The sequence below is a fragment of the Natator depressus genome, chromosome 1 (genome assembly GCF_965152275.1).
Source record: "Natator depressus isolate rNatDep1 chromosome 1, rNatDep2.hap1, whole genome shotgun sequence".
In the NCBI taxonomy this organism is placed as follows: domain Eukaryota; kingdom Metazoa; phylum Chordata; order Testudines; family Cheloniidae; genus Natator; species Natator depressus.
Window position 1 is genome coordinate 160,568,666 of NC_134234.1, and position 24,352 is coordinate 160,593,017.

General features: G+C 42.5%; 1 protein-coding gene across 1 annotated transcript; it reads left to right on the plus strand.

The window, feature by feature from the left end:
• The first annotated feature begins 3 nt into the window (after nucleotides 1-3).
• On the plus strand, nucleotides 4-23,587 carry SETD4 (SET domain containing 4). Its single transcript, XM_074970198.1, has 12 exons — nucleotides 4-45; nucleotides 184-246; nucleotides 1,436-1,540; nucleotides 2,624-2,719; nucleotides 3,968-4,005; nucleotides 4,678-4,766; nucleotides 8,650-9,079; nucleotides 10,925-11,099; nucleotides 12,429-12,510; nucleotides 12,959-13,039; nucleotides 13,833-13,956; nucleotides 19,777-23,587. The coding sequence occupies exons 3-12, from the start codon at nucleotides 1,468-1,470 to the stop codon at nucleotides 19,909-19,911; spliced, it is 1,323 nt and encodes a 440-aa protein (XP_074826299.1). The 5' UTR covers nucleotides 4-45; nucleotides 184-246; nucleotides 1,436-1,467; the 3' UTR covers nucleotides 19,912-23,587.
• The last annotated feature ends 765 nt before the right edge of the window (nucleotides 23,588-24,352 follow it).

A 24,352-nucleotide genomic window follows, 5' to 3' on the forward strand; every position in this document is an offset into this window, starting at 1 on the left:
GGGGGGTGGGCGAAAGCAGTCTGGCCACCGGGGCCTGGCTTGGGTGTACGTGAGGCTTTTGCTTTACCATGTGCTCGCTGTGCGAGACCTGAAGCTGGAACCGAAAGGCCTTATTTTAAATAGCATTATTGACAGGCATTAGCGGGCAGGCTTTTTTTTTTTAAGCTCTTTTTCTGATTGCAGCTCGGGAACGAACCAGAAGATGTAGCCGGGGTGCTCCAGCCAGCGATCGGAGCTGTGAACACGGTGGGTTGGTGTAGCTCTCTGTCGTGGTGCTAGAGACGTGTTCGTTATTTATTTAATCTCTTGCGCAGGGCTCTGAAAATCCAAGGCGCCGGAAGGAATACAGGGGCAGTATTTATTATGGTTACTCCATTCGGCATGCAGTTGCTAATGCAACCGGGGCTCAGGGGCGGCTCTACCAATTTTGCCGCCCCCAGCAGGCGCCGCCGAATTGACGCCGCGTTTCTTTCACTTCGAGTTAAGCTACGGTTCAGTTCCGATAATGACAGTAGGGTCACGTGGCACGGTCCACATTGCAGTAGCAACCACACGCTCACCTGTAAGATGTGCTTACAAGTAATTTAGTCAAATATATCAAAGGAATATGTGTAACTTGACTACTTGAAATTTATAAATTTGTTAGTCTCTAAGGTGCCACAAGTACTCCATAACTCTGTAGGTATATTATGAAATATTTTATATGTTGTGGGTTAGAGTTAGGGTTGTTCTTGGAATCACATGTTAATTTTTTCCATGCCAGTATTGTCATTCATTGAATAAATGGACTGCAAAGGTAGTGGAATATTTATGTAAATTATGTGTGTTATGTTCAGACTTTTAAATGCAGTGGTGGTGTAGCTGTGTCAGTCCCTGGATATTAAAGAGACCACGTGGGTGAGGTAATATTTTTTTTTATTGAACCAACTTCTGTTGTAGCTTGAAGGCCTGGTTCACCCACAGAAGTTGGTCCAGTAAAAGGGTACTTCCTCACTCACCTTATTTCTCTCATACTTTTTAATTGAAGATAGTTATTTTAAGTGTTCTTGCTGTGAATTTTATTTATGGGTTATATTATTCACTGTATCAACATAACTGTAAATTAATAATGTTTCTGAGTGGACACTGCCTTATTTTTAAATGTAGAAACGGGAGCACCTCTGTTTCCCAAGGGGATTATGCCCAGTCCTTAGGTAAGGAGGGCAGCATGGGATGGAAGCTTTTTGCTTCCTACTCCTCTCCTTGCATTGCTCATTCAAGTGCTTGTGTGTCCTGTGTTTTCTGAGATGAAAAGCAGAAGCATGTTGAATGTGAAGAGCTTTAATTTCTTTTGTGTATATTTGTAAAAGTTTGGAGCGAGTCATCTTCTGTATGTATGCAGGAACTGAAAGAAATATCAAAAAAGAACTTGGCTGTTTTCCTATTTTTCATTCAGGTTGTATACCTAAGGTGAAGTCTTTTCTTACCATGAGGAAAAATAAAGGTCGGACTGGTAGAAAGAGAAAAAGAAAACAATACAGCAGTTTGCCTTCAAATGGAGGTACTGTATGTTTTCATCTAGTCTTCACTTGCATTCAGGGAAGCAACAGAATAATTAGCTACTTGGCAAGGGATCTTTCTGCAGTCTGTGCATGTTAGAACTCCTACATGTCTTCATAGAATATCAGGGTTGGAAGGGACCTCAGGGAGGTCATCTAGTCCAACCCCCTGCTCAAAGCAGGACCAATCCCCAGTTTTTGCATCAGATCCCTAAATGGACCCCCTCAAGGATTGAACTCCTAACCCTGGGTTTAGCAGGCTAATGCTCAAACCACTGAGCTATTACAAGAGTAATCATGGCTATCAGTTGTTATGTGTGAACAACCATTTTATTTTCTGGTTTTAATATGCTTTAACTTGCAGTCTTTCTTTGTCCATGTTTAGCTTTGAGAGTTCTGTCTTCTGGTTGAAGGATGATACTGTATTACTCTGAGTTTTATCTTGTAACATGCTGAGTGATTCCTGGTCATGCTAAATACCCTCAATTTCCAGTGAAATCAGTGACATTAAGGGTATTCAGTACCTAACAGAACTGATGCCTTTTTTTCACTATCTTATGTTGTGTCATGTTGTAAAATACCATTCTATGTATAAGGTAAAAGTCTACTACAGCAGTACTTCTCAACCAGGGGTACTCAGAAGTCTTCCAGGGGATACATCAACTAATCTAGATATTTGCCTAGTTTTACAACAGGCTATGTAAAAAGCACTAGTGAAGTCTGTACAAACTAAAATTTCCTACAGACAATGACTTGTTTGTACTGCTCTATATACTGTACCCTGAAATGTAAGTATAGTATTTATAGTCCAGTTGATTTATTTTAGAATTATATGGTAAAAATGAGAATGTAAGCAATTTACATTTACAATTTAGTGTGCTGTGCCACTTTTGTATTTTGATGTCTGATTTTGTAAGCAAGTAGTTTTTAAGTGAGGTGAAACTTGGGGATACGCTAGACAAATCAGACTCCTGAAAGGGGTACAGTAGTTTGGAAAGGTTGAGAGCCACTGTACTACGGTACAAGTGCACTGTGTTTTTAATTAAACTATATACTATAAGTTAATCACTCTTCTCTTCATTTAGTAAACCAGAGTCACAAACTGGAATATATACAACTTAGGAAGTGGCTGAAAGAGAGGGGGTTTGATGACCGAAATTTAAGACCAGCACAGTTTTCAGGTAATACTTTAATTGCTTATTGATCCTAGGTTGTCCGGTTCTCACTGTGGTTTTATCCCCATCTGGCTGGTTTTCTTCAGGAATGAGTCTTCAGCGTACAGACATTACGGACCCAAATCCTTCAAACAAATGCATGCATGAGTAATTTCACGCACACAAGTAGACTCTGGCCCACATACTGTACGCTGTCCCTCATGAGGGGGTTCTTATGCTGTTGCAAATTGCTATGGAAGCCAAAGGGGCTCTGCGTGGGCAGCAGGGTACACTCACGTAGTACTTCTTGTAGGATTGCTGTCATAGGCATTAAAGAAGCTAGTCACATTTGTAAAATACTGTTGCATAAGTGTTTACCGGCTGAGGGCCTAAGCTTGTAACCATTTCCTCATTTGTTCTGGCAGACTGACTAACTAAACCTATCAGCATTTAGAGATGGAATGCAGATAGCAACAATAATAAATAGTTCAAATTTGAGTGGATTGTTTACTGTGTGTGTCTTTAATAATAATAATAATCTTCAAAAATCTTTAGAAAATTAAATTAGAAGGCAGCAGATAGTATGTAGTATAAATTGAGAAACAACTGCAGAGATATTGCAGGGTGACAACTAAAACACTAAAAGAAAAGGAGTACTTGTGGCACCTTAGAGATTGTTTGTTAGTCTCTAAGGTGCCACAAGTACTCCTTTTTCTTTTTGCGAATACAGACTAACACGGCTGCTACTCTGAAACTAAAACACTGAGTGTAAAATAACTAGCAAGAAAAGCTAGAAGCAGGGGAGAAAAAAAGTGGTTTTTAAGCCAAGATTTGGGAAAAAAATGAGTGAAGCTGAGGGACGCAGGAAGATTGTTCAGATGGCAGGAGTTGCAGAGCCGAAGACTTTCTTTCATAAGTGATAAGAATGTGGGAGACAGCAGAGAAGAGATTGAAGCTAGAGGAAGAAGGAGAGAGAGAGAGAAATAAGAGCCCGTATCTTCAAAGGTAATTAGGTGCCTCTCTCCTATTTAAATCAGTAGGTGTTAAGTGTCTAAATACCTTTGAGTATCTGGACCAAGATTCATACATAAGCTTCAACTAGTCCATGGGGGACTTTTAAAAACGGTTTTTATGTTATATAAGAAATATGTTCTTTTTCATGACGTTTCCTTTTTCAGACCAGTTTTAATTCATAGTGTTTTGTTGTAGTCTGATGGAGAAGTCTGAGGATTGTATACTGTATTGTAATCATTCTTTTTGTTCCTGCTATTTCAGATACGGGAAGAGGTCTAATGACCACAAAAGCCTTTCAGGTTAGTATTTTCTTTGTTATGGCTTTTATTACATGTACTGCAGGAGCAGCTGGAGACTTTCTGGGCCCTAATCAAAATTGCTTCTGGGAGAGCCTAAAAGTCTAGAGGGGAGTCTAAGATGATATAGTTTATAATCAGGAGCTGGAATCCCCCATGCTAATATAAGGCTACATGTACTCTGCACGGCACTGTGGACTACGGGGGTGTGAATTGCAAAGGGCACCAAAATGTTGTGCTTTAACTGTCCTCTGTGGACACTGCAGGCATGAACTAAAAGGTACCTAGTTTGTGTTAATGTAGTCCTGTTTGAAAGGGACACAAAGGAGCCATAACCTGGGTGTAAATGCTCAGTAGAAAATTCCCCTATCAACGGGGTCTCGCTCCAAGTATGGTGTATTCTGTTCAAGGGGAAAAGTGATGCTTCTCAGCCAGTCACCAGCCTACCCAGAAACTGTTTATCCTCTGTCAGGACATCCTACCACACACTGCACAAACTTCCTGCATTGCTGGACCACCAGAATTTTACAGCTACAATGATCTCCACTGAAGCTGTGGTCATATCTATTTGCCTCCTGGCTCTGGTGTGCTCTGGGACATTTCTCTACACTGATGAATTGTGCGTCCATGGCTCATTTTCGATCTGACTTTTAGTTTGTTTGATTTTTCTCAAAGGCAGGGGAACTGATTATTTCGTTGCCGGAGAAATGCTTGCTCACCACTGGTACTGTCCTTAGTAGCTACCTTGGGGAAAACATTGCAAAGTAAGTGTGGAGGAGGGAAAGAAAATCTCTTAAGAAATTCCTCTGTTGGTGTTTATAGGGTGCTCACACACTGGTAGATTATTCATTTGAATTTGTGTTAGGGCCTCAATCTGTAAAGCCTAATTTACACATGTATGTGACCCAAGAAACTCTGGATGCCAAATGGCAACAGGTACAGGGATCCTCTGGGTTCACCAAATAGGGTGACCAGATAGCAAGTGTGAAAAATCGGGACGAGGGTGGGAGGTAATAGGAGCCATATTAAAAAAGCCCTAAATATAGGGACTGTCCCTATAAAATCGGGACATCTGGTCACCCTATCACCAAATAATGTCATGTAAGGTCTCTAATGGAAACTTGTGTCCATAATAATTGCAAAATGGATGTATAGATACACTGAAAATTCTGTCCTTAAGGTCTGTGACTAGGGACTGATTACCGGAAAGGTGAAAAGCAGGTTTTCTTTCTGGCAAGAAATGTTTGGTTCAAAATGGGCATCCATTTATAGTCTGAGCTGAGTGCTAATGAAGGATTGTGGAATCTTCAAAGACAGGAAATTTACAGGAAGAAGTATATGAGCAGAGGACTCTGTTTCCTAAGTAAGGACAATGAACTTTGGGGCAGCGTTCCCTCTAATTTTTCCCATCCATGTGCAGAATGAATTCTGTTATGTGCACCAATATGGCGGTAGTGTGTGACAGAGTGTGGGAGGGGGCTCAGGGCTGGGGAAGGAGGTTGGAGTGCGGGCCCTGAGGTGGGGCTGGGGATGAGGGGTTTGAGGTGCAGGCTGCCCTGGGGCTATGGTGGGGAGAGAGGACTCTGCCCAGCTCTCCCGCTCAGCCCAGGTGCTGCTGTGGGGAAGGAGGGGTGGCTTTTCCTGCCGGGGCTGGGACCGGGGGAGGGGCGCCTCTCCCTCTCCCACGGCCGCGGCAGGTCAGGCCTGGGCTGAGTTAGGGCCAGGGGAGGGGCGCCTCTCCCATGGCAAGTCTCGGCCGGGCTGGGTTGGGGCCCGGGTGCCTCTCCCGCAGCCATGGCAGGTCCGTGGCTGGGTTGGGTCTGGGGAGAGGTATCTCTCCCCGCCAGAGCCCTGAGCTTAATGAGCTGCTGTGTGAGCATACAGCTTAGAAGGAGCTTAGTTTGGGTGTACAACTAAGGGGTTTGGAGGTACACCCTCATCCTTCATCTAGGAAGTAAATTGACAGAGGGTTTGCTTCATGAAAAAGGGATTTCTGCCAGGGTTGGTTGAAAATTCTTGAAATAAATTTGGGTAAGATATTCTGCTTTAGACAGAAGGATTACTTGTTAAGTTTAGGGTTTAGAATGCATGTTATGATTTTGTTTTATATGTAACCATTTATTCCCATTTCTCACACTGTTTTTTATTTGAATCTCCTCTTAAATAAATTTTCTTTTTGTTTATAATTGACCTCAAGTGCTGTGCATAATAGAGGGGAGCGATAGTCTAAGGTAAAACTGCTAAACCATGGTGAGAACAGCCGTACTGCGTCAGACCAAAGGTCCATCTAGCTCGGTATCCCCTCTTCCGACAGTGGCCAATGCCAGGTGCTTCAGAAAGAATGAACAGAACAGGTAATCATCAAGTGGTCCATCCCTGTCGCCCATTCCCAGCTTCTGGCAAACAGAGGCTAGGGACACCATCCCTGTCCATCCTGGCTAATAGTAATTGATGGACCTGTCCTCCATGAACTTATCTAGTTCTTTTTTGAACCCTGTTATAGTCTTGGCCTTCACAACGTCCTCTGGCAAAGAGTTCCACAGACTGACTGCGTTGTGTGGAAAAAATATTTCCTTTGATTTGTTTTAAACCTGCTGCCTATTAATTTCATTTGGTGACCTCTGGCTCTTGTGTTTTGAGAAGGAGTAAATAACACTTCCTTCTTTACTTTCTCCACCCCAGTCATGATTTTATAGACCTCTATCATATCTTCTCTGTCGTCTCTTTTCCAAGCTGAAAAGTCCCAGTCTTATTAATCTCTCTTCATATGGAAGCCGTTCCATACCCCTAATAATTTTTGTTGCTCTTTTCCAGTTCCAATTTCTTTTTTGAGATGGGGCAACCACTCAAATACTGTACGCAGTACTCAAGATGTGGGCATACCATGGATTTATATAAAGGCAATATGGTATTTTCTGTCGTCTTATCTATCCCTTTCTTAATGATTCCCAACATTCTGTTTGCTTTTTTGACTCCTGCTGCACATTGAGTGGATGTTTTCAGAGAACTATCTACAATGACTCCAAGATGTTTCTTGAGTGGTAACAGCTAATTTAGACCCCATCATTTTATATGTATAGTTGGGATTATGTTTTCCAAAGTGCATTACTTCGCATTTATCAACATTGAATTTCATCTGCTATTTTGTTGCCCAGTCACCCAGTTTTGTGAGATCCTTTTGTTGCTCTTCACAGTCTGCCTGGGACTAAATTACCTTGAGTAGTTTTGTATCCTCAGCAATTTTTGCCGCCTCACTGTTTACCCCTTTTTCCAGATATTTATGAATACGTTGAATAGGACTGGTCCCAGTACAGACCCCTCGGGGACACCACTATTTACCTTTCTCCATTCTGAAAACTAACCATTTATTCCTACCCTTTGTTTCCTATCTTTTTAACAGTTACCAATCCATGAGAGGACCTTCCCTCTTATCCCATGATAGCTTACTTTGCTTAAGAGCCTTTGGTGAGTGACCTTGTCAAAGGCTTTCTGAAAATCTAAGTACACTATATCCACTGGATCCTTCTTGTCCACATGCTTGTTGACCCCCTCAAAGAATTCTGGTAGATTGATGAGGCATGATTTCCCTTTACAAAAACCATGTTGACTCTTCCCCAGCAAATTATGTTCATCTATGTGTCAGACAATTTTGTTCTTTACTATAGTTTCATCCAGTTTGCCTGGTACTGAAGTCAGGCTTACGGGCTTGTAATTGCTGGGGTAACGTATGGAGCCCTTTTAAAAAACATTGGCATCACGTTAGCTATCCTCCAGTCATTTGGTACAAAAGCTGATTTAAATGATAGGTTACAGACTACAATTAGTAGTTCTGCAGTTTCATATTTGAGTTCCTGCAGAACTCTTGGGTGAATATCATCTGGTCCTGGTGACGTATTACTGTTTAGAACACTGGTACGCTGTTTCTTTGGGAACAGAGGATCTGGTATTTCTATGGGTGTCCAGTGATCAGAGGCTGGTTAGCACAGGGTGACGCTCTGAGGGGACGCAAGGCCTGGGGTGCATCTATTGTCAACCTGCAGGGCAAAGGAAGGGCTAATATAGTCAGAGGAGAGTGCTATTATGATGGGCTGGTTGTGTTAGAAAGCTGACATCCAGTTGAGCACAGGCAGGACTCCTTCGTACTGGCGGCAGGTGATAACAAGGTGACTCATAGCTCTGGGTGACCCAAGAAGCGTCACAACATATTCCCATTGGTCTCAACAAGACTACTTGCATGCATGCGGATTGCTCAATGAGTAAGGTTTTGCAGGATGGGGCCCTTCTTAAATGGAATTGTAAATGATTTGTTTCAAATTATTAAATGTGCATGTCCTAAAAGAAAGGAATTCAAATATGAGACTACGAAGTACTATATGAATGCACCCTTTCAGCAAATTCATAACAAAAGGTGATATAGAGTATAGAAGACTATTTTATATTTTTGTTTAAACAAAATCCAATGTTTTACTAGGTACAGTATTTTAATAGCTTGTCAGTAAAATAAATTTAAAATCACTTTGAAATAACGAAAAAACATTTGCAGGTGAACTACAAAGAAGTTTGAGATTTTAAATAAATATTTTAAAAGGATATGTGTGGTTGTATTTTATCCATCTCACTTCTGTGTATCTGTTATGTTTTTGATAGGTGGAAGCCTCCCATATCTCCTTTGATAGCACTGTGCACATTTTTAATAGCAGAGAAATATGCTGGTGAGCAATCTGTGTGGAAGCCTTACCTTGATGTTTTACCAAAGACCTATATGTGCCCTGTTTGTCTGGAGCAAGAAGTAGTGAGACTTCTTCCTGAGCCCTTAAGAAGAAAGGCTGAGGAGCAAAGAACAGTGGTCCAGGAACTGTATACCTCTTCCAAGACTTTTTTCTTTTCTCTGCAGTCTTTGTTTACTGAGAATGTAGAAACTGTTTTTAACTACAATGCCCTGCAGTGGGCTTGGTGCACCATTAATACTAGAACAGTGTACATGAAGCATTCACAGAGGGAATGTTTCTCTAGAGAGCCAGATGTTTATGCACTAGCGCCTTATTTAGATCTGCTAAACCACAGTCCAAATGTTCAGGTAAGAAGCTGGAAAAACAGAACCATAGTTTTTATGATGTACAGTGCACTGACTCTGTGCAGAACCCACATTCTTGTCTCTGATGAATTCGGAACACAGCATACCACTGAAGGGTCATGACTGGTGTGTATAGTGTATTGTTTGTAGAACAGCTATAGGCTCAGTAGATACACCACTAAAACGTATCATGTAACCCAGAGTGAATTCACAAATAGAATTGATTTTATGAATCAAGTGGCAAAATAAGGATGGGGAAAGGATTCCACACCTCTGCCGACCCCCAGTACCCTGGTGTGATGAGGTGTAGCAAACCCACACTCAACCTGAAGGGATTAATGAAAACCTGTGGGCACAATCAGCATCACCCCACTACACTTGCAGTATGTGTCAGACGTGAAGGAGAAGTTAAAAGGACTGACCCTGGCTCAGTTAGGGGCTGACCAGGAAGGAGAGCAGATTTCTGGCTCTCACTCAGTGAGAGAAGCCTGGCTGGAGTCAGGGAGCTGGGTAGGGTTGCTGGCAGACAAAGCCTCCCTGAAGGAAGGTACCTCTGCAATGGAGACACTCAGGCAGTTGGGAAAGAAAGTGGCAGGAGGTGAATCCACCCAGGTTTATCCCCAGTGGTGGAGGGTCCTGCAAGGAGCAGGAAGACTTCTGCCAAGTCAGGGATTGCCCTGCCAGGGGAGTGGAGAAAAACCCCTCTGCAACAGACCCAGCTGGGTAGCAGAAAATGCTAAGAAGGCCTGCAATGACCCTTTGGGAAGCGGCTTAGAGTGGAGCTGATATACTGGGAGCCTGGGAAGAGGCTGAGATAAAGGCCCAAGACAGGATAAGGTAAGATGTGGACCAGGAGACCGCAAGGGCCTTGACTACGTAATGAGCGTCCTTGGTCTGGACCCAGTGGAATCGGAGGGCCTGAGTTCTACCAGCCCACCAAGGAAGAGGGGGTGTCCCCCTCTCCCCCTGAGGAGTAAGGACTGCTGAACTCCCCTGATACTAGAGAGAAGGACTGGTGAGTCCGGACTCAGACCGACTGTCCAACGTTAAGTCGAAGGACCACTAGCTGGTTTACCCTGGTAGGGGTGGGACTCTACGTGAGCTGGAAGGAGGGGGGCTGAGTTGCATGAAGAATCAGACCGCAGTAGGGGTGGAATGGCTGTCAGCAGGGGGCGCTAAAGGAGGAACGTCTTTACACCATGCCCCAGCCACCAGGGGGTATGCCGACCAATGAGTCACATGCTTATGCCTGCGCCAAATGCCATTATTTTGGCCCATGTCTCCAGAAATGGCTTGGGGAGAATTGTCCCCAGCAGAGGGGCCCTGTAAGCAGCTCTGTATTACCCCCCTCACAAGGCACAGTGCAGGGGGCATGTGGTTTCTATAGTGCCTGGTACTAGGCTTGAAAGCAGCCTCTGGCAACCTCATCAGGACTGCCTATAAAGTTATTCTGATTTATGCCAGGGACCACAGTGACTCACATGACTGCACAGAATCAGGGTAGCAAAAAGGTGGCTTAAAGCTAACTTTGTTCCCGCTTCCCCTGAGCTGGACCTTCTATGCTCTGTCTCCTGGAGGCAGCACAGCCTTGAACCCAAGGATTTTATGTTTGTTCTGTTTTAGTATTTTAGAGAATTTTTCCTCTTTCTTCAGATAAGATCCTAAGTGCAACAAAGACAATCCCCCGTCTTCAAAATCACTTCAAATATTTCATCATTGAGTTCTAGATGTTTATAGCCTTTTGTCACAGTAAGAAAATATTACTGGTCTTTGTCTGTCTAGGTCTGATGGGTTTTTTTTCCCCTCACTGCTATAGAGGAAATGTCGTCTTTTTAAAATTTCTCAAAGGTAAGAGCTGCATTTAATGAGCAGACGAGATGTTATGAAATCAGGACAGATTCACATTGCAGAAGACATGAAGAACTGTTTATCTCTTACGGCCCTCATGATAACCAGCGACTTCTGCTAGAATATGGATTCGTTGCCATCAACAACCCACAGAGTGGGGTTTATGTCTCAGCAGGTTGGTAGCTTGATCTTGATATTAAAATGTGAAGTACTAGTGAGCCAGGCAGCTTTATCTCTTCATCTGGATAAATGTGGTAATTGAGGGGCAGTGAGGAAGCTTACATAGTTTCACTCTGCATTAGCCTGTAGCCAGTATGATCAATTTTGGGATTGTTAGCAGCATTAAAGTGAAATATAGGGTTGGGTTGGTTCCATTTTTGTCTTTTTGAACTACACCTAATAGGAATTTTTAACTAAAAGAGTGTGACTGTGTGTTTGTGTTAAGTGGCCATTTTTGTGGATTTGCTCAGGTTTTATTTGTTACGCTATGAAACTTAGTTAGCTTTATTCTGAAAACTCTTATGTGTTTGGTTAACCTTAAGCACAGGAGTAGCAACACTAGCTTCAATGGGACTGCTTATGCGAGTAAAAGTTAGGCACGTGCTTAAGTGTTTGCAGGATTGTGGCTTTAGAGAATAATTTAAGGATGGAACTGGAAATGCTGGGAGATTTTTGCAAACTACCCTCAAGTGTATGCGTGCATGCATCTGTATTACATTAAATATTGATAGAGCCTTTCCATAGGATGCTCGCATGTCTTAGAAGCCCCAGTTCTGCAAAACTTAGTTTTAAGCATGTGCTTAAGTGCTTTGCTGAACTGAGACCACAATAAGAGAAACCCATGCTATTAGGCAGCCAAGTCATTGTTATAGAAAATTAATAATTATGTGGTGACGACTTGGTTATGAGTTGGCCAACAAGCTGATTGGAGAGCCAAAAAATAGCTTGGGAAGTGAATTTTTTTGTTTGTTTTTTGTCAGTGAGCCTTGGTTGCTTATGTAAGCATGTGAAGAGAGAGAGAGAGAGAGACAGCTGTTTGGAATTGAGTATGCAGTAGACAAGTTACATTTTTATTATAAAGCATTGAGGTTGTTTAAAGTAAGATTTGCAGCTTGTATAAATTAGCTCCATTTACTTCAGTGGAGTTATGTGAATTTACCAGCTGAGCATCTGGCTCTTGGTGCTTTAGAACTGACTATATGTCAAAAATTATGTTAAAAGAACATTATTAAGGTTGCCAGGTCAAGTACTCAAAAGTTAGGAAATGCCAGAATTAACTCTCTCTCTGGGTTCAATCCTGCAAGTTTCTGAGTGCTCTTCAGAGGTGTTCTTCCACTCAAGGTAAAATTCATTAAAGTTTTGACATTATCTGAGTTGGTTTTTGTGTACTGTTCAGTTGGAAGATTGATTATAGTTAAAATATAAGAAAATACTTTACAGTTCAAGTTAGCTTGTTTTCAATGTTAACTGGTTGCTTAAGGATCTTTAAATATATATTTTGCAGATATCCTTCTTAAACATCTCCTTTCAGCAGACAAGCAGAGAAATATGAAGCTTTCCATTCTAAAGGATCATAACTTGTTAGAGTAGGTATCTCTTTAAAACCCTGGTTTCCATTTGAGAAAATAGTTACAACAAAACTGAAATAAAAGTTCAGATGCTTTTTTTTTTTAAACTTGCAAAAAAATTGGTTTATAAAAATATATAGGTTTTCTGTTTCACTCCTTGATAGTGGAAGAGAATTTAAGTGGATAAAAGACAATATGAAAGCTAAAGATCAAGGTTAGGGGTCAGCACAAGACAATCTGTACCATCCTGTTCCAAGGCTGTGGGAAGCAGCAGAGGAAAGGGAGCTGGGGAGAATCCTTTTGCCCTGGATGCTACAGTGTAGTTCACACATGGACTGTGGATCGGCTTCTCCTTAACTATGTTCTAGGCAGACGTTTTGTTGCCACAGTTACTGTTAGTGTGAAGATCACAAACTGTGTAATGAACTCCTGCTTTCTACCTTTTGGTAATTTTTGACACTTTTAGAAATTTGACGTTTGGAAGGGATGGGCCATCATGGAGACTCCTCACGGCTCTCAAGTTGTTATGTCTTGGAGCAGATGAATTGTAAGTTTCAAATACACTTACAGAAATGTGATCATTTATTTAGAGGGCTAGGAGAGGCATTATTTTCTAATCTGTGTCTTCTCACACTAACTAACTGAGGTGCAAGAAGGATTTGGAACAATCTATAATTTAAAAGTTGTTCTCTGCTTGTTGCATCTATGATAACTGTATTCTGTTAAACACCAAGCATTCTGTTGTTGTTCCCTTCCTACTCCAAGAACTGGATATTGCTTTAATGTTCGGTTTCTGTTTCTTACATTTGTCACTTTGATGGGTCCCATGAACTCAGACGTCAGTTTGATTTCTCTGAAAAGTATATTTCAGGGACTACTTTTGAAATTTCAGGGCCAAGTTCATCACTGAAGTACAAAGGTTCAGCACCAATGTCACAAAATTAATCTTGCTTATTTCTGCAGTGAATTTGGCCTTCAAAATCTTGGTATTGTTTGCAGATGGGTAGGTGAGCTTTGTCAGTTATCAAATATGTTTTAAAATTAAAAGGAAAAATATTTACACTCCTCTACGCTGTGTGGGTTTAGTCCTCGATAGAACATGTTAAAGTAGCTGAAAGATACTGAGACCCATCTGTCTTTCATACCATGCAATATGTGTTCTGTTCCACTCAGTGGCTTAAACCATGCACATCATTGTGGTATCTGAATGCGGTGGGTCTAACTTTGACTTAGTTATCTATCTGGGTTTTTATTTATTTATTTTGGGGTATAACTTCAGTTTAACTTCTGGCTCGGGAATGCAACAAATAATCACTTGTCAAACATATTTTTTGCTTTAGTACCTACTGGAAGAAAGTGCTGCTTGGTGATAAAATTTCAGCCAGAAATGAAGAGAGCAGTTTGAACATAGCGGCAAAAATATGCTTTTCTTTAATAGAGGAGACACAGCACATCCTTCACCAGGTAACTTGGCTAGAAGAATACAGTGGGGCAGACGCCACCAAGGGGCTTGCCTATGTGGTGCTGTAGTCTGGAACAGTGGGGTATACATTTTAGTCCCCACTAGCATGTTGCGCACTAACAGGCCCATGTGAACTTTGCTGGTGCGCACTAAAAGTTCCTTTGTATGTTAACATACTGCTGTTTGAAACAGGACTACATTAATGCGTGCTAGGGAACTTTTAGTGTGCACCAGCACAGATCAGTTAGTTTGCAACACACTAGTGTGGACTAAAATTTGCACCCGTCTACTGCAGACTACAGTATTGTGTAGACAACCTAGCATAAATTGGTAGTAACACCATTGACTTCAGTGATGTAAATGAGGGTAGCATCTGGCTCTGTGTGTTTTACAGGCAATGGTTTGACCTACAATTATCAGTTTATTTCTGGCGTTAGCTAAGTGCTTATTTTTGTGGGCAAGGTGCCTTTTGTTTTTCTATTCAAAGTGTGCTTCAGGCATAATATACTCCAGATTTACACCAATATAACTGAGATTGGCTTCTGGTACAGTAAGGGTGCCTTAGTTTAGGATTTACCCTGCTTTGGGGGAGTTGGAGGGGACTGTCACTCTTTTTGGAATATCTTGGTGTATATTATGCATATGGACCTTAAATCAATGGGATTATTTCCATTTAATTCAAGTGGGTTTTTGATTAGGAACACTTGGTAAAGCATAAAAAGGTGGCAAATGAAAAAAGCCCCTTGCTATTGACTGCACTGAAGTGATTCTGGATTTACATCAGTATAACTGAGATCAGAAAATGGTCCAACGGTTACAATGATTTTCTTTAAAAATGCATGCAGTAATCTTATTGCAGTGGTGATAGGCTTTAACTCAGGAGCAGTGTAGTGGCCATCATATCCCTTTATCTGGTGTTGTGTACCTCATGGCCATCTGATGTGAAGAGAGAAAACCAAGTAGGTGTACTTTTTATGAATTAAGTAAGAAAATAAATAAGCAAATACAAAGCTAGTTAACGTAGTGCATTTCCCTAAAACAATGCGATAATAAAATTGAGGTTACACTGGAGATCAGATGAATTAATCAAGGGATTAACAATAGCGTAAATTGACATCAATAACTTGACAAGAAAATAGATTGAGAATCAGAGGGCCCCCCCCCCCCAAAAAAAAAAAAAAAGAAGAAAAAGACAGGGACTGTTCAGCTTGGAGAAGAGATGACTAAGGGGGGGATATGGGAGAGGTCTATAAAATTATGAGTTGTGTGGAGAAAGTGAATAAGGAAGTGTTATTTAATTCTTCACATAACACAAGAACCAGGGTCACACAATGAAATTAACAGGCAGCAGATTTAAAACAAACATAAGGAAGTATTTCTTCACGCAACGCCCTGTCAACCTGTGGAACTCTTTGTCAGGGGATGTTGTGGAGGCCAAAATTATAACTGGATTAAAAAAAGAACTAGATAAATTCATGGAGGACAGGTGCATCAATGGCTATTAGTCAGGATGGTCAGGGATGCAACTACATGCTCTGGCTGGCAGAAGCTGGGATTGAACAACGGGATGCATCACTCGATGATTGCCCTGTTCTGTTCATTCCCTCTGAAGACAGGATGGCAGGCTAGCAGGACCATTGCTCTCACCCAGTATGGCCGTTCTTATGTTTAACTGATCAGATCATTGTAGGAACATGATCTGTAGTCAAATCATGAAACCAATATAACAGAGTGAATCCTTACACCCCCCCTGCCGTTCCCCTTTCCCCAGCTCCTTCTTAGCCCTACAGGTATTAATACATCCTTTTGGAGAGCCCGTCATTGAATGGCTTATTCAGGACTGGTCTACACTTAAAAATTAGATTGATGTCACTCAGGGCTGTGAAGAATGTTTGCATCTTGAGCCATGTAATTTGGTCAACCTAATCTCTGATGTACATGTGGCTAGGCCAATGGAAGAATTCTGTCGAGCTAGCTATGGCTTCTTGGAGAGGATGGTTCCCTAATCCGCAGAAAAAACCCTCCTGTTGCTGCAGGAAGTGGCTACGGTATGGTGGTACAGCTGCGGTGCTGTGCCACTGTCGCGGGGACATGTCTGTGCCCCTTCCCACCCCTATTCCCACCTCTCTACCTTCAGTACACTGGAATCAGGAGTTCAAGATTCTTCTCTCCAGCAGAGCGGTTTATGCTAACACCTCTACAGACCCAGGATGACCCCTTTCTATCTAGGGTAGGATTTGCTAAGAATTTAGGTTAGTCTGAGTCCAGTTATTGTTTTCTTATATGGATTTACCAGTATGTGATTCTACTATTACTACTACCTCCTCCCAAACAAATGGTTAGGAAAAGTCTATTAGTTGCAGTTATCTTAGAAAAGAATTCAAAAGAGAAAAATACTTAAAGGATCTACTCTTCGGCTTGCTTAGTCCCGTGGAGCCTCAGAGTCAGTCGGGAACTGCAGTTCCGGGAACCAGATGATGTCTTTTGGCTCAGATATCTTACGCTCATATGTTTCATCCTCTGGTCAGCTGGCTGGTCTAAGAGAATCTCCCTCCTCTTCCCTGGGGACTGGCCCAGGAAAAGTAGGGTATCAGCCATCTGGGTGTCTTTGTGGTGACACATGAAGCAGCACACTTGGCTTTTTAAGGTTGTAATAAGAGTTGGTAATTCTCCCAGTACCGCCCAGAGATTTTTCCAAGAAATGAGAGATCACAGGTTCCATATCTCTTGTAGTAGGAAGAGAGCTTGAGACAAAAGCTCTTGTATTAGAGGCCTGGTATGAGGCAGGACCTGCTTACAGCATCTGGCAAGAACAGGGCCAATATTGCAAAAAATACACATTTCTAAGAAGTGCTAAGCCCAGACTACTCACACAAACACATCCTGATATTAAGTGGTACCAGAACATTCCCATATCAAGGATGGTACAAAAACATCCCCCAAGAATAACAGCAACGCATCCTAAAAGATAAGGTCAGGATGACAGTACGTAATAGAGATGTTTTGATTGAACCAACATATACAAGGTGATAACTAGCCATGTCAAGGGGCAGTAACTAACTATGGGACAGTACTACCTTGTTTGTATCAGGGTATAAAGATGTATCTCAGAGGGAATATCTTTGGCCTAGGGAGGAACAGAAAGTCCCGCCATTCACTGAGCTGGTCCATTGTTACGGGCATATGTGTATTCGTGGTCCGGTAGAGTCTGCGGGATACTAGTATCGAGCTTTGTCGACAATAAACCTGGCCTGGTGCCTTCGTACCCTAACAGATCTTGTGGTCATTGGGCAGTTCGCTCGAGGTCTGCTGTGCCACTGTCTGTACAGAGCTGGGGCAACACACAGAAAACACACACATATGCAGCCCAACATTTAACCACACTGGTGACCCTGAGTACTGCGTTGTCCAATCCTTGTTGAGGGTGGTCAGGCTTAACCTTTGGTTCACTTTTGGGGCCTTCCTTCCTGCAACCAGTTTTATCACCACATCTGTCTTAAACTGCAAGTCCACGTACTTAACCCAGATAAGGTTTTTGGGGGAACTGTCAGTGGGTCACAGAGGTTCTCAGGCAGTTAAGGCCCAGCCACTTCCCTGGATATGACTGGTAGCCCATTGCCCTTTGACTGATAACATTGTCAGTGCCCAGACTCATTCATGCATCTCATGTGCGCACTTCCTCAGCGTTGCTTAGGGCCTCACAACACACTGAAAGAAATGACCGAACTGTCACCCTGTGGCTAGACTGGGCAAATGTATGAAAGGGCGTCTTGCACTACCAATGTCCTGTGGACAAAGCTGCTTTTGAGCTCTTGTTAATATAAATGTCATTTAAAAATACAACAGATCAAAACACCTACTCAGTGTCGACTCTACTATAGACCAATGTGCCATATATAATTGCCTACAGTAAAATTAAATTACTATTTCCCTGAGAACAAAATGCACCTCTGTTAAGAATGTTATAAAAAGACATCCTCAGCAAAGAAAACATGTATGCACACAGTTCAAGGAGCTCATGGCCCTCAGAGCCTAGGTACAGCTTCTTTAGGCCTGAACTGCTGAACTGGAGGAGCAGAGACAGAATCGTTTATAGATGTGGCATATAGGGACATTGTAGAGCAAGCCCACCTCAGAGCTGACTTCCCTGGTCTTCCAGTTGAGGAAGCCAATCTTATGATGGAAGTGCACCTAGTTGAAATGGAAGGATACACCTTCTTAGATGGGATTTCCTTCTCACTGCGATAATGGAGATGAACAATTCCTCAGACACCAAAGAGGTTGTTTCAGGGGATGGAATTACAGGCAGTGGCATGGGATTAGATCATCAGGAATAGACAGCTAGGTATGTGGTTACTGAGAGAACAGCGTAGTGACTTGCCTGCCCGTTGCAAAGGTGGTGGATATTACAAGACCCTAGATGGACTTCTGGTGAATGCTGGGGAGGAGCCTATGATGGTGGTACATATTGGTACCAATGACATCGGGAGCTGTAGGAGAGAAGTCCAGGAAGCTAAATTTAGACTGGTAGGTAGAAGGCTTAGGTCCAGATCTGGGGGAGGGGAGCATTCCCTGAAGTCCTTCCAGTATCCGTGTGGGGTTAAGAACATGGTGCATAGAAGAGGGGTTTCATCTTAGTTTCTGGGGAACATTTTTGGGAAGGGGGAACCTGTACAGAGGGATGCATAATTTTAAAAACAAAAAGAGTGAACTAGAGTGCCTGGCAGTGGAAGAGGACCTTGATGTAGTAGGCATTATAGAAATGTGGTGGAATGATTAAAAACCAATCGGATATGGTTACAAACTATGCAGGAAGGACAGACTAGACTGAAGAAGTGGGGGAATGGCGCTGTATATAAAGGATTCCATTGAACCTAGCTAGAAAAAATTAAGAGAGGAGAGGACTACATAGTTGAATCTATATGGATACAAATTCCAAATTGTAAGAATGTAAATGTATTAGTAGGGCTATGCTACTGTCCTCTGGATCAGGAAAAGGAAACTGAATACACAATGTTGAGAGAAATCCGAGGCAGACAAGTATGATGAAATGATGACAGTGGAGATTTCAGTTCTATAAGTTCAGATATAAACTGTTCAGAAGGCACAATGGGACAGTGTTGAGTAATTGTGTCAAAACTTTGATCCGTTAAGAGTTTGCTTCTAACAAAAGCTAGTTCTAGAGGCTATTCTTGACTTTGTCTTAACTCAAGCATGGGAGCTAATTCATGAGGTAACTAGCCGAGTCCATTATTGAAGTTGATCGTGGTGTCCAGAAAGTAGATGCTGGTGTGGCAGTGTTCTAGAGAGCGTTCAATGGATGCGGGGTGGTTATGGAAGTTGTGGTGGAAATTATGAGTAGCTTGAGTAGTATTGGTGACTACAATATAACTAGGCTTACCATCTCTGACCAGCTGTAGGGGGCAGATTGCTGAACATCTGCTTACCGTCTGTAAGGTTCTTCTGAACCTTCCGGTGCTGGCCACCGGTGCGAACAGAATACTGGACTAGATGGACCTTAGGTTTCATCCAGTCTGGCAACTCCTATGTTCCTATGAACACTGGGCTACTTAATGAGGAACTTGATATTTTCTTAACTTTGGGTTTAGTCTGTGTTTTCTGTCTGTGTTGTGGATTTTGAATGAACGCTTTTTCATTTTGCCACTAATTCTGTTTTCTTGATAAGTCATAAAATGTAACTAGTACACATTTTGATGTCTCTTACCTCTGGCACAAATTAATTAGTCGTAAATGTCTGTTTATGGGCTACATCTGTTTTTATTACTGAGTTTAAATATCCTCTTGGTTTTTATACACTTCAGATTTCCCAAATGAAAAAGGACAAGGTGAACCTTGAAAAGCAGCTGGCTTTGGTAGAAGTACTGCGCCTGGAAGATCTGACAATCCTGCAAACATCAGCAGCGATTCTGTACAACTTGGACACTGCAATAACTTGACCTGTTCAGAAAGCAGACCATGACTGTCACAGCACAGTGGCGTTTACTTACCAGGAGCTAGAGGCCTGCTTGACCCAAACATTTTTGATGACCAGTAGCATCAAGGAATAACGTAAAATTATGGTGGAAAAGCTGTCCAGTTTCATTTATGGGTGTTGGTATCAGCCATAGGGCCATATTCTGCGCCTCCTCTCCTGAGAGGCACAGCCTAGAAAATGCAGGGGGCAAGAGTAGCTTTGTCACCTTTGTGTCATCTGGATTCTGGGCTGCTGTTGGGACCAAAACAGCTCCTGGCATAATCAGAGCAGTCCCAGGGGCTGCAGTCCAGAATCTCCATAGTGCCAAGCAGCTACTCCCTGGTATGTCCCTACTTTTGTGGCTTACAAGGGAGGGCAGTGCAGAGCTACTTGCCTCACCCGATGTTATTTGTGTGCCAGCGCCATCCTCTGCTGACCCTTTTCTACCTCATTTATGGTCCCTGGACTTGGCCTATGCTCCAGACCTTATATAATCATCCCAGCTATGTCAGCCCCAGAATGACTGAAAAACAATCATCCAATGCCCAACCCAAATGCATGTATAGTACACTGATGCTGGAGGCTCGGGTGGTGGCCATCATGCAGAAGTTTGGATTTCCCTCCTCCATTTTAAAAATCTCCTTCAGATTGTTGCTAATCTATGTGATTATTGTTCCTCCTCTGAACAACAAACAGATGTGCTTGAGTTATTTTGAGCTGTGGTGTTGTAACAGTTTGCATGTTGGCTATTCAGGAAATCCACTCTGATACTTTCCACCAGTCCTGATTGTCACATGGAGAAACTTCCTTCGCCTGTCCCCTTTTTGCCTTTCCTGATCAATCTGGCTGGACATCATAGTTGTTGGAGGGTTACGGTAACTGTTGACATTAGGACCATACCTGTGTGAATGGTCTTGTATCTTACTACTTTTTTGTGTGCTTTCCTGCAGGCCCTTGGTCTCTCATTTTTGTGTTTTCTAGTATGGATCTGCTGCATGTCATCCATTTACTAATACCCTGGTAGCTTTGGAAAAGCTAATGTGGGATAAAGTCTTGGTCAAGGGAAATATGTGCAGGTGATGGGCAAAGCTTGAAGAGGGAAGGAAAGGGGATATCTTAGGTTCCACGGCTATGGGCTTGGTATAAGGACATAGATAAATGGCTACAAAGTCGGTTGAAAACTGTCATGTGCACAGGGCCTGTACAGCTGGGGAGCTGGCTGACTTACAGAGTTAGAGGCAAAAAGGGACACTTAGAGTATCTAGTCTGACCTACTGTATATCACAGGCCCCTAAATTTCACCCAGTTACCCCTGTATTGAGCCTAATAACTTGTTTGACTAAAGCCTATCTTCCACTTTGGCATCCAGTCTTGACTTGAAATCAGTAAAGATGGAGAATCCACCACTTCTCATGGTTCCAGTGGTTAACCACCGTCACTGCTAGAGATTTGTGCCTTATTTCCAGTTTGAATTTGTCTGGCTTCTGCTTCACGCCATTGGTTCTTGCTCTGCCTTTCTCTTCTAGTTTGAAGACCCTTTTAGTACCCAGTCTTTTCTCCCCAGGAAAGAACTTGTGCGCTGTAATCAAGTCACCTCTCAATGTTTTTGATATTGAGCTCTTTAAGTATCTCATTGTGAGGCATTTTCTCCAGCCCTTGAATCATTTTAGGGAGCTCTTTTCTGCACCCTCTCCAAATTTTCTACATTGTTTTTAAATTTTGGATACCAGGACCGTAGGGGCAGAATTCTAGTATCGGTTTCACTAATGCTGTGTACAGAGGTAATATCCTCCCCCTATTCCTACTAGTAACTTTGTATTTGTCTGGATTAAAATTCATTTTGTCTGAATGGGGCCAGCTTTACCAAGCAATCCAGATCACTTTGAATGACTGCCCTGTCCTCATTATTATTTATCACTGTGCCAATTTTTTTGTGTCCTGTGCCAATTTTATCAGCAGTGATTTTTTTTTTTAATATTTATTTACTTCCAGATCATTGATGAAAATGTTGACTAGCATTGGGACTAGTAGCAATCTCTGCAAAACCCCACTAGAAACACTGCCTGACAGATTGCGGCCTGTGGAGTACAGGCACTACACGTGTAGCTACAGGCTGCAGTGAAAGTCTCCAGCCGCAGGGAATGGGAAAAGGCTGTGGCAATGGAGAAGCTGCTGGAATCTTTCCTTGGTGCCGGAGCCTCTCACTGTGGAGGGAAAAGGCTCGGGCAGTGGGACGCGACACTGTTAATAACAGAAGCATAGATGTGGGTGTGTAGAGAGCCTGTGCTGGGTGTATATACCACGTGGTTCAAGTGTGTAGGATACGCTACTCGCCTAAGCAGTTCCTCCTCATTTACACTGCTGTTTATACGTGTGCTAGCTGGGCGTGCGGTGTCTCTACATTCATGGCAGCATGTAGACAGACCTTAAGCGTTATGCTGCCACACTTCAGATCAGCGGAGGTACCGGAGCTAGAGTTCTTTCATTTTAAGCAGGAGGACTTTCTCATAGCAGGTCTCTCTCCTCTGTAATTTCCCCCTACCCACCCTTGGTCCACCAGTGCCTGAATTTATTAACCTTTCCATCATGCTGCAAGACTCTTCTGTTCACTTGGGCGTTTGGAAAGATGGGTGGAGGGAGAATTTTATTTTTGTCAGATAATTACTGAAATGGGATGAAAAGCCTAGATGATGTGAATAGAAGAGACTACTCTCTGGGAAGGGAGCTGATTGCTACTTTATTGCTCTTTTTTACGGTACCCAATTGCTCTTTGCCTGCTGTTACGGCAGCTCGTGGCCTCACACTGCATCTTGCAAGGAAGTCTTACTATAATGTTAGTCATACGTAAAATGAACTATAGTATACAAAAATAACATAAGGCTGTATTTTTTTATTGTGTGTTTGAACAGCTCCTAGCACACCTAATAGGAGCCTGGGCCATGACTAGGGCTCCTATATGTTACGGTAATACAAATAATAAGGTAATAAAAAACTGAACGAACATACATACATTTTAGTTACATCCGCAAAGCCCATCTATTAAACACTTCTAAAATAACTTAATCTCTTTGAAGTGGTGGCAAGAGTCTCTACAAATCACTCCCAGCATTTTACACTCTCAGTTGTACCGTTGTGTAACATGTCCTAGGGGCCCTTGCAGCAGCTGGGGAAGGGCCAGAGTGTTGCGAGTTCCAGCCATGCTTGTGCCTGCTCTGACGTGACCGCTGTCCCCGGAGTGTTGAGAAGGGGTGGTGTGAAGCTGGCTTTGCAAACTCTGCTCCAGCTGAAAATTCTCCTAGGTCAGGGGAATTCTCAATAGCTCATGTGGATCCTTTTTGTATCACTGAGGCGGTTCAAAGGGAAGTTCGGTGCTGAGGAGCTGGCCTGAGGACTTCAGGCCGTTAGTTCCTGGCATTAGTCACAGCTGATTTTCTGCTTAGTTTCATTTAATAAAATTATCCCTAGAGAACGTAGGTGTGACCCTGAGTTGCTATCAATCTGCATATTTCTATGTAGTTAATGGAACTAGGCCAATGTATACCAGCTGAAGATCTGGCCTTGCGTATGTTGACTAGTTAATAGCAGTGTTTTACAGAGTTAGACAGAGAGGGGTTTAGAAATTATTTTGAGGTGATATGGGGCTATAATTAAGATTTTTGGGGGGGGGGAGAGATTGCTGTGCTTAGAGCTATTTCCATTTCTCTAGGTATGCTACGTGGCCTTGGACTTGCAGGAATATACTACAGTTTGACGTTAGTAGACTAATGTCAAAGGCAAAATCCTGCCCCACCCTTAAGTATGAAGTCACAATCAGTGCCTGTGTAGTACGCTTCAACATCAGCTTTGCTGAATTGCAGCCTTAGGCACATGTGTAAGACTTCAATGGGGCTTAAGTGGTTTGCTGAATCAGGGTGTAAAATACATCTGAGCTAAGGCATCCTAAGATGGTTTACCTTTTGCACATTCTTAGCTTCTCTAGCTCTCATTCTAGATGCTCAAAAGGACTCTTGTTATCTTAGTAGTTTAGTTTTAGTAACTTGCTGTTAGTTAACACTTGGCTCAGAGAGTTTAATCGGTCTGTCATTTAAGTGTAGCTCTATTATGAAAAGAGACACTGTAAAAATAGGCCATTCTCATTCATTCCACAGATCTACTCCCTGTGGGTGTCCAAGGCAGATCTGCAAACTTCAGTACCACCACTATGGTTTTTACTACATTTTACTCCTGTCAGTGATGCAGCACCACTATAGATTTGGGGGAAGCAAGCTATATTCAGTTCTGACTTGCGCATCAGCAGCAGAACAGTTAGAGTCTCAAATACAGAGCTACATTCTGCCTTCAGTTATACTTGTGCAACTACAGAGAAGACAATAGGACTACATAGGTGTAACAGCAGCAGGAGCAAAATTTTCATGGCTGGTGAC

Excerpts from the sequence above, each read along its gene's own strand:
- SETD4 (XM_074970198.1), top strand. The coding sequence starts at position 1,468 with ATGAGGAAAAATAAAGGTCGGACTGGTAGAAAGAGAAAAAGAAAACAA. Across the intron at positions 13,040-13,832 it reads TGTCTTGGAGCAGATGAATT|TACCTACTGGAAGAAAGTGC; the intron begins GTAAGTTTCAAA and ends TTTTTGCTTTAG. Across the intron at positions 13,957-19,776 it reads CACAGCACATCCTTCACCAG|ATTTCCCAAATGAAAAAGGA; the intron begins GTAACTTGGCTA and ends TATACACTTCAG.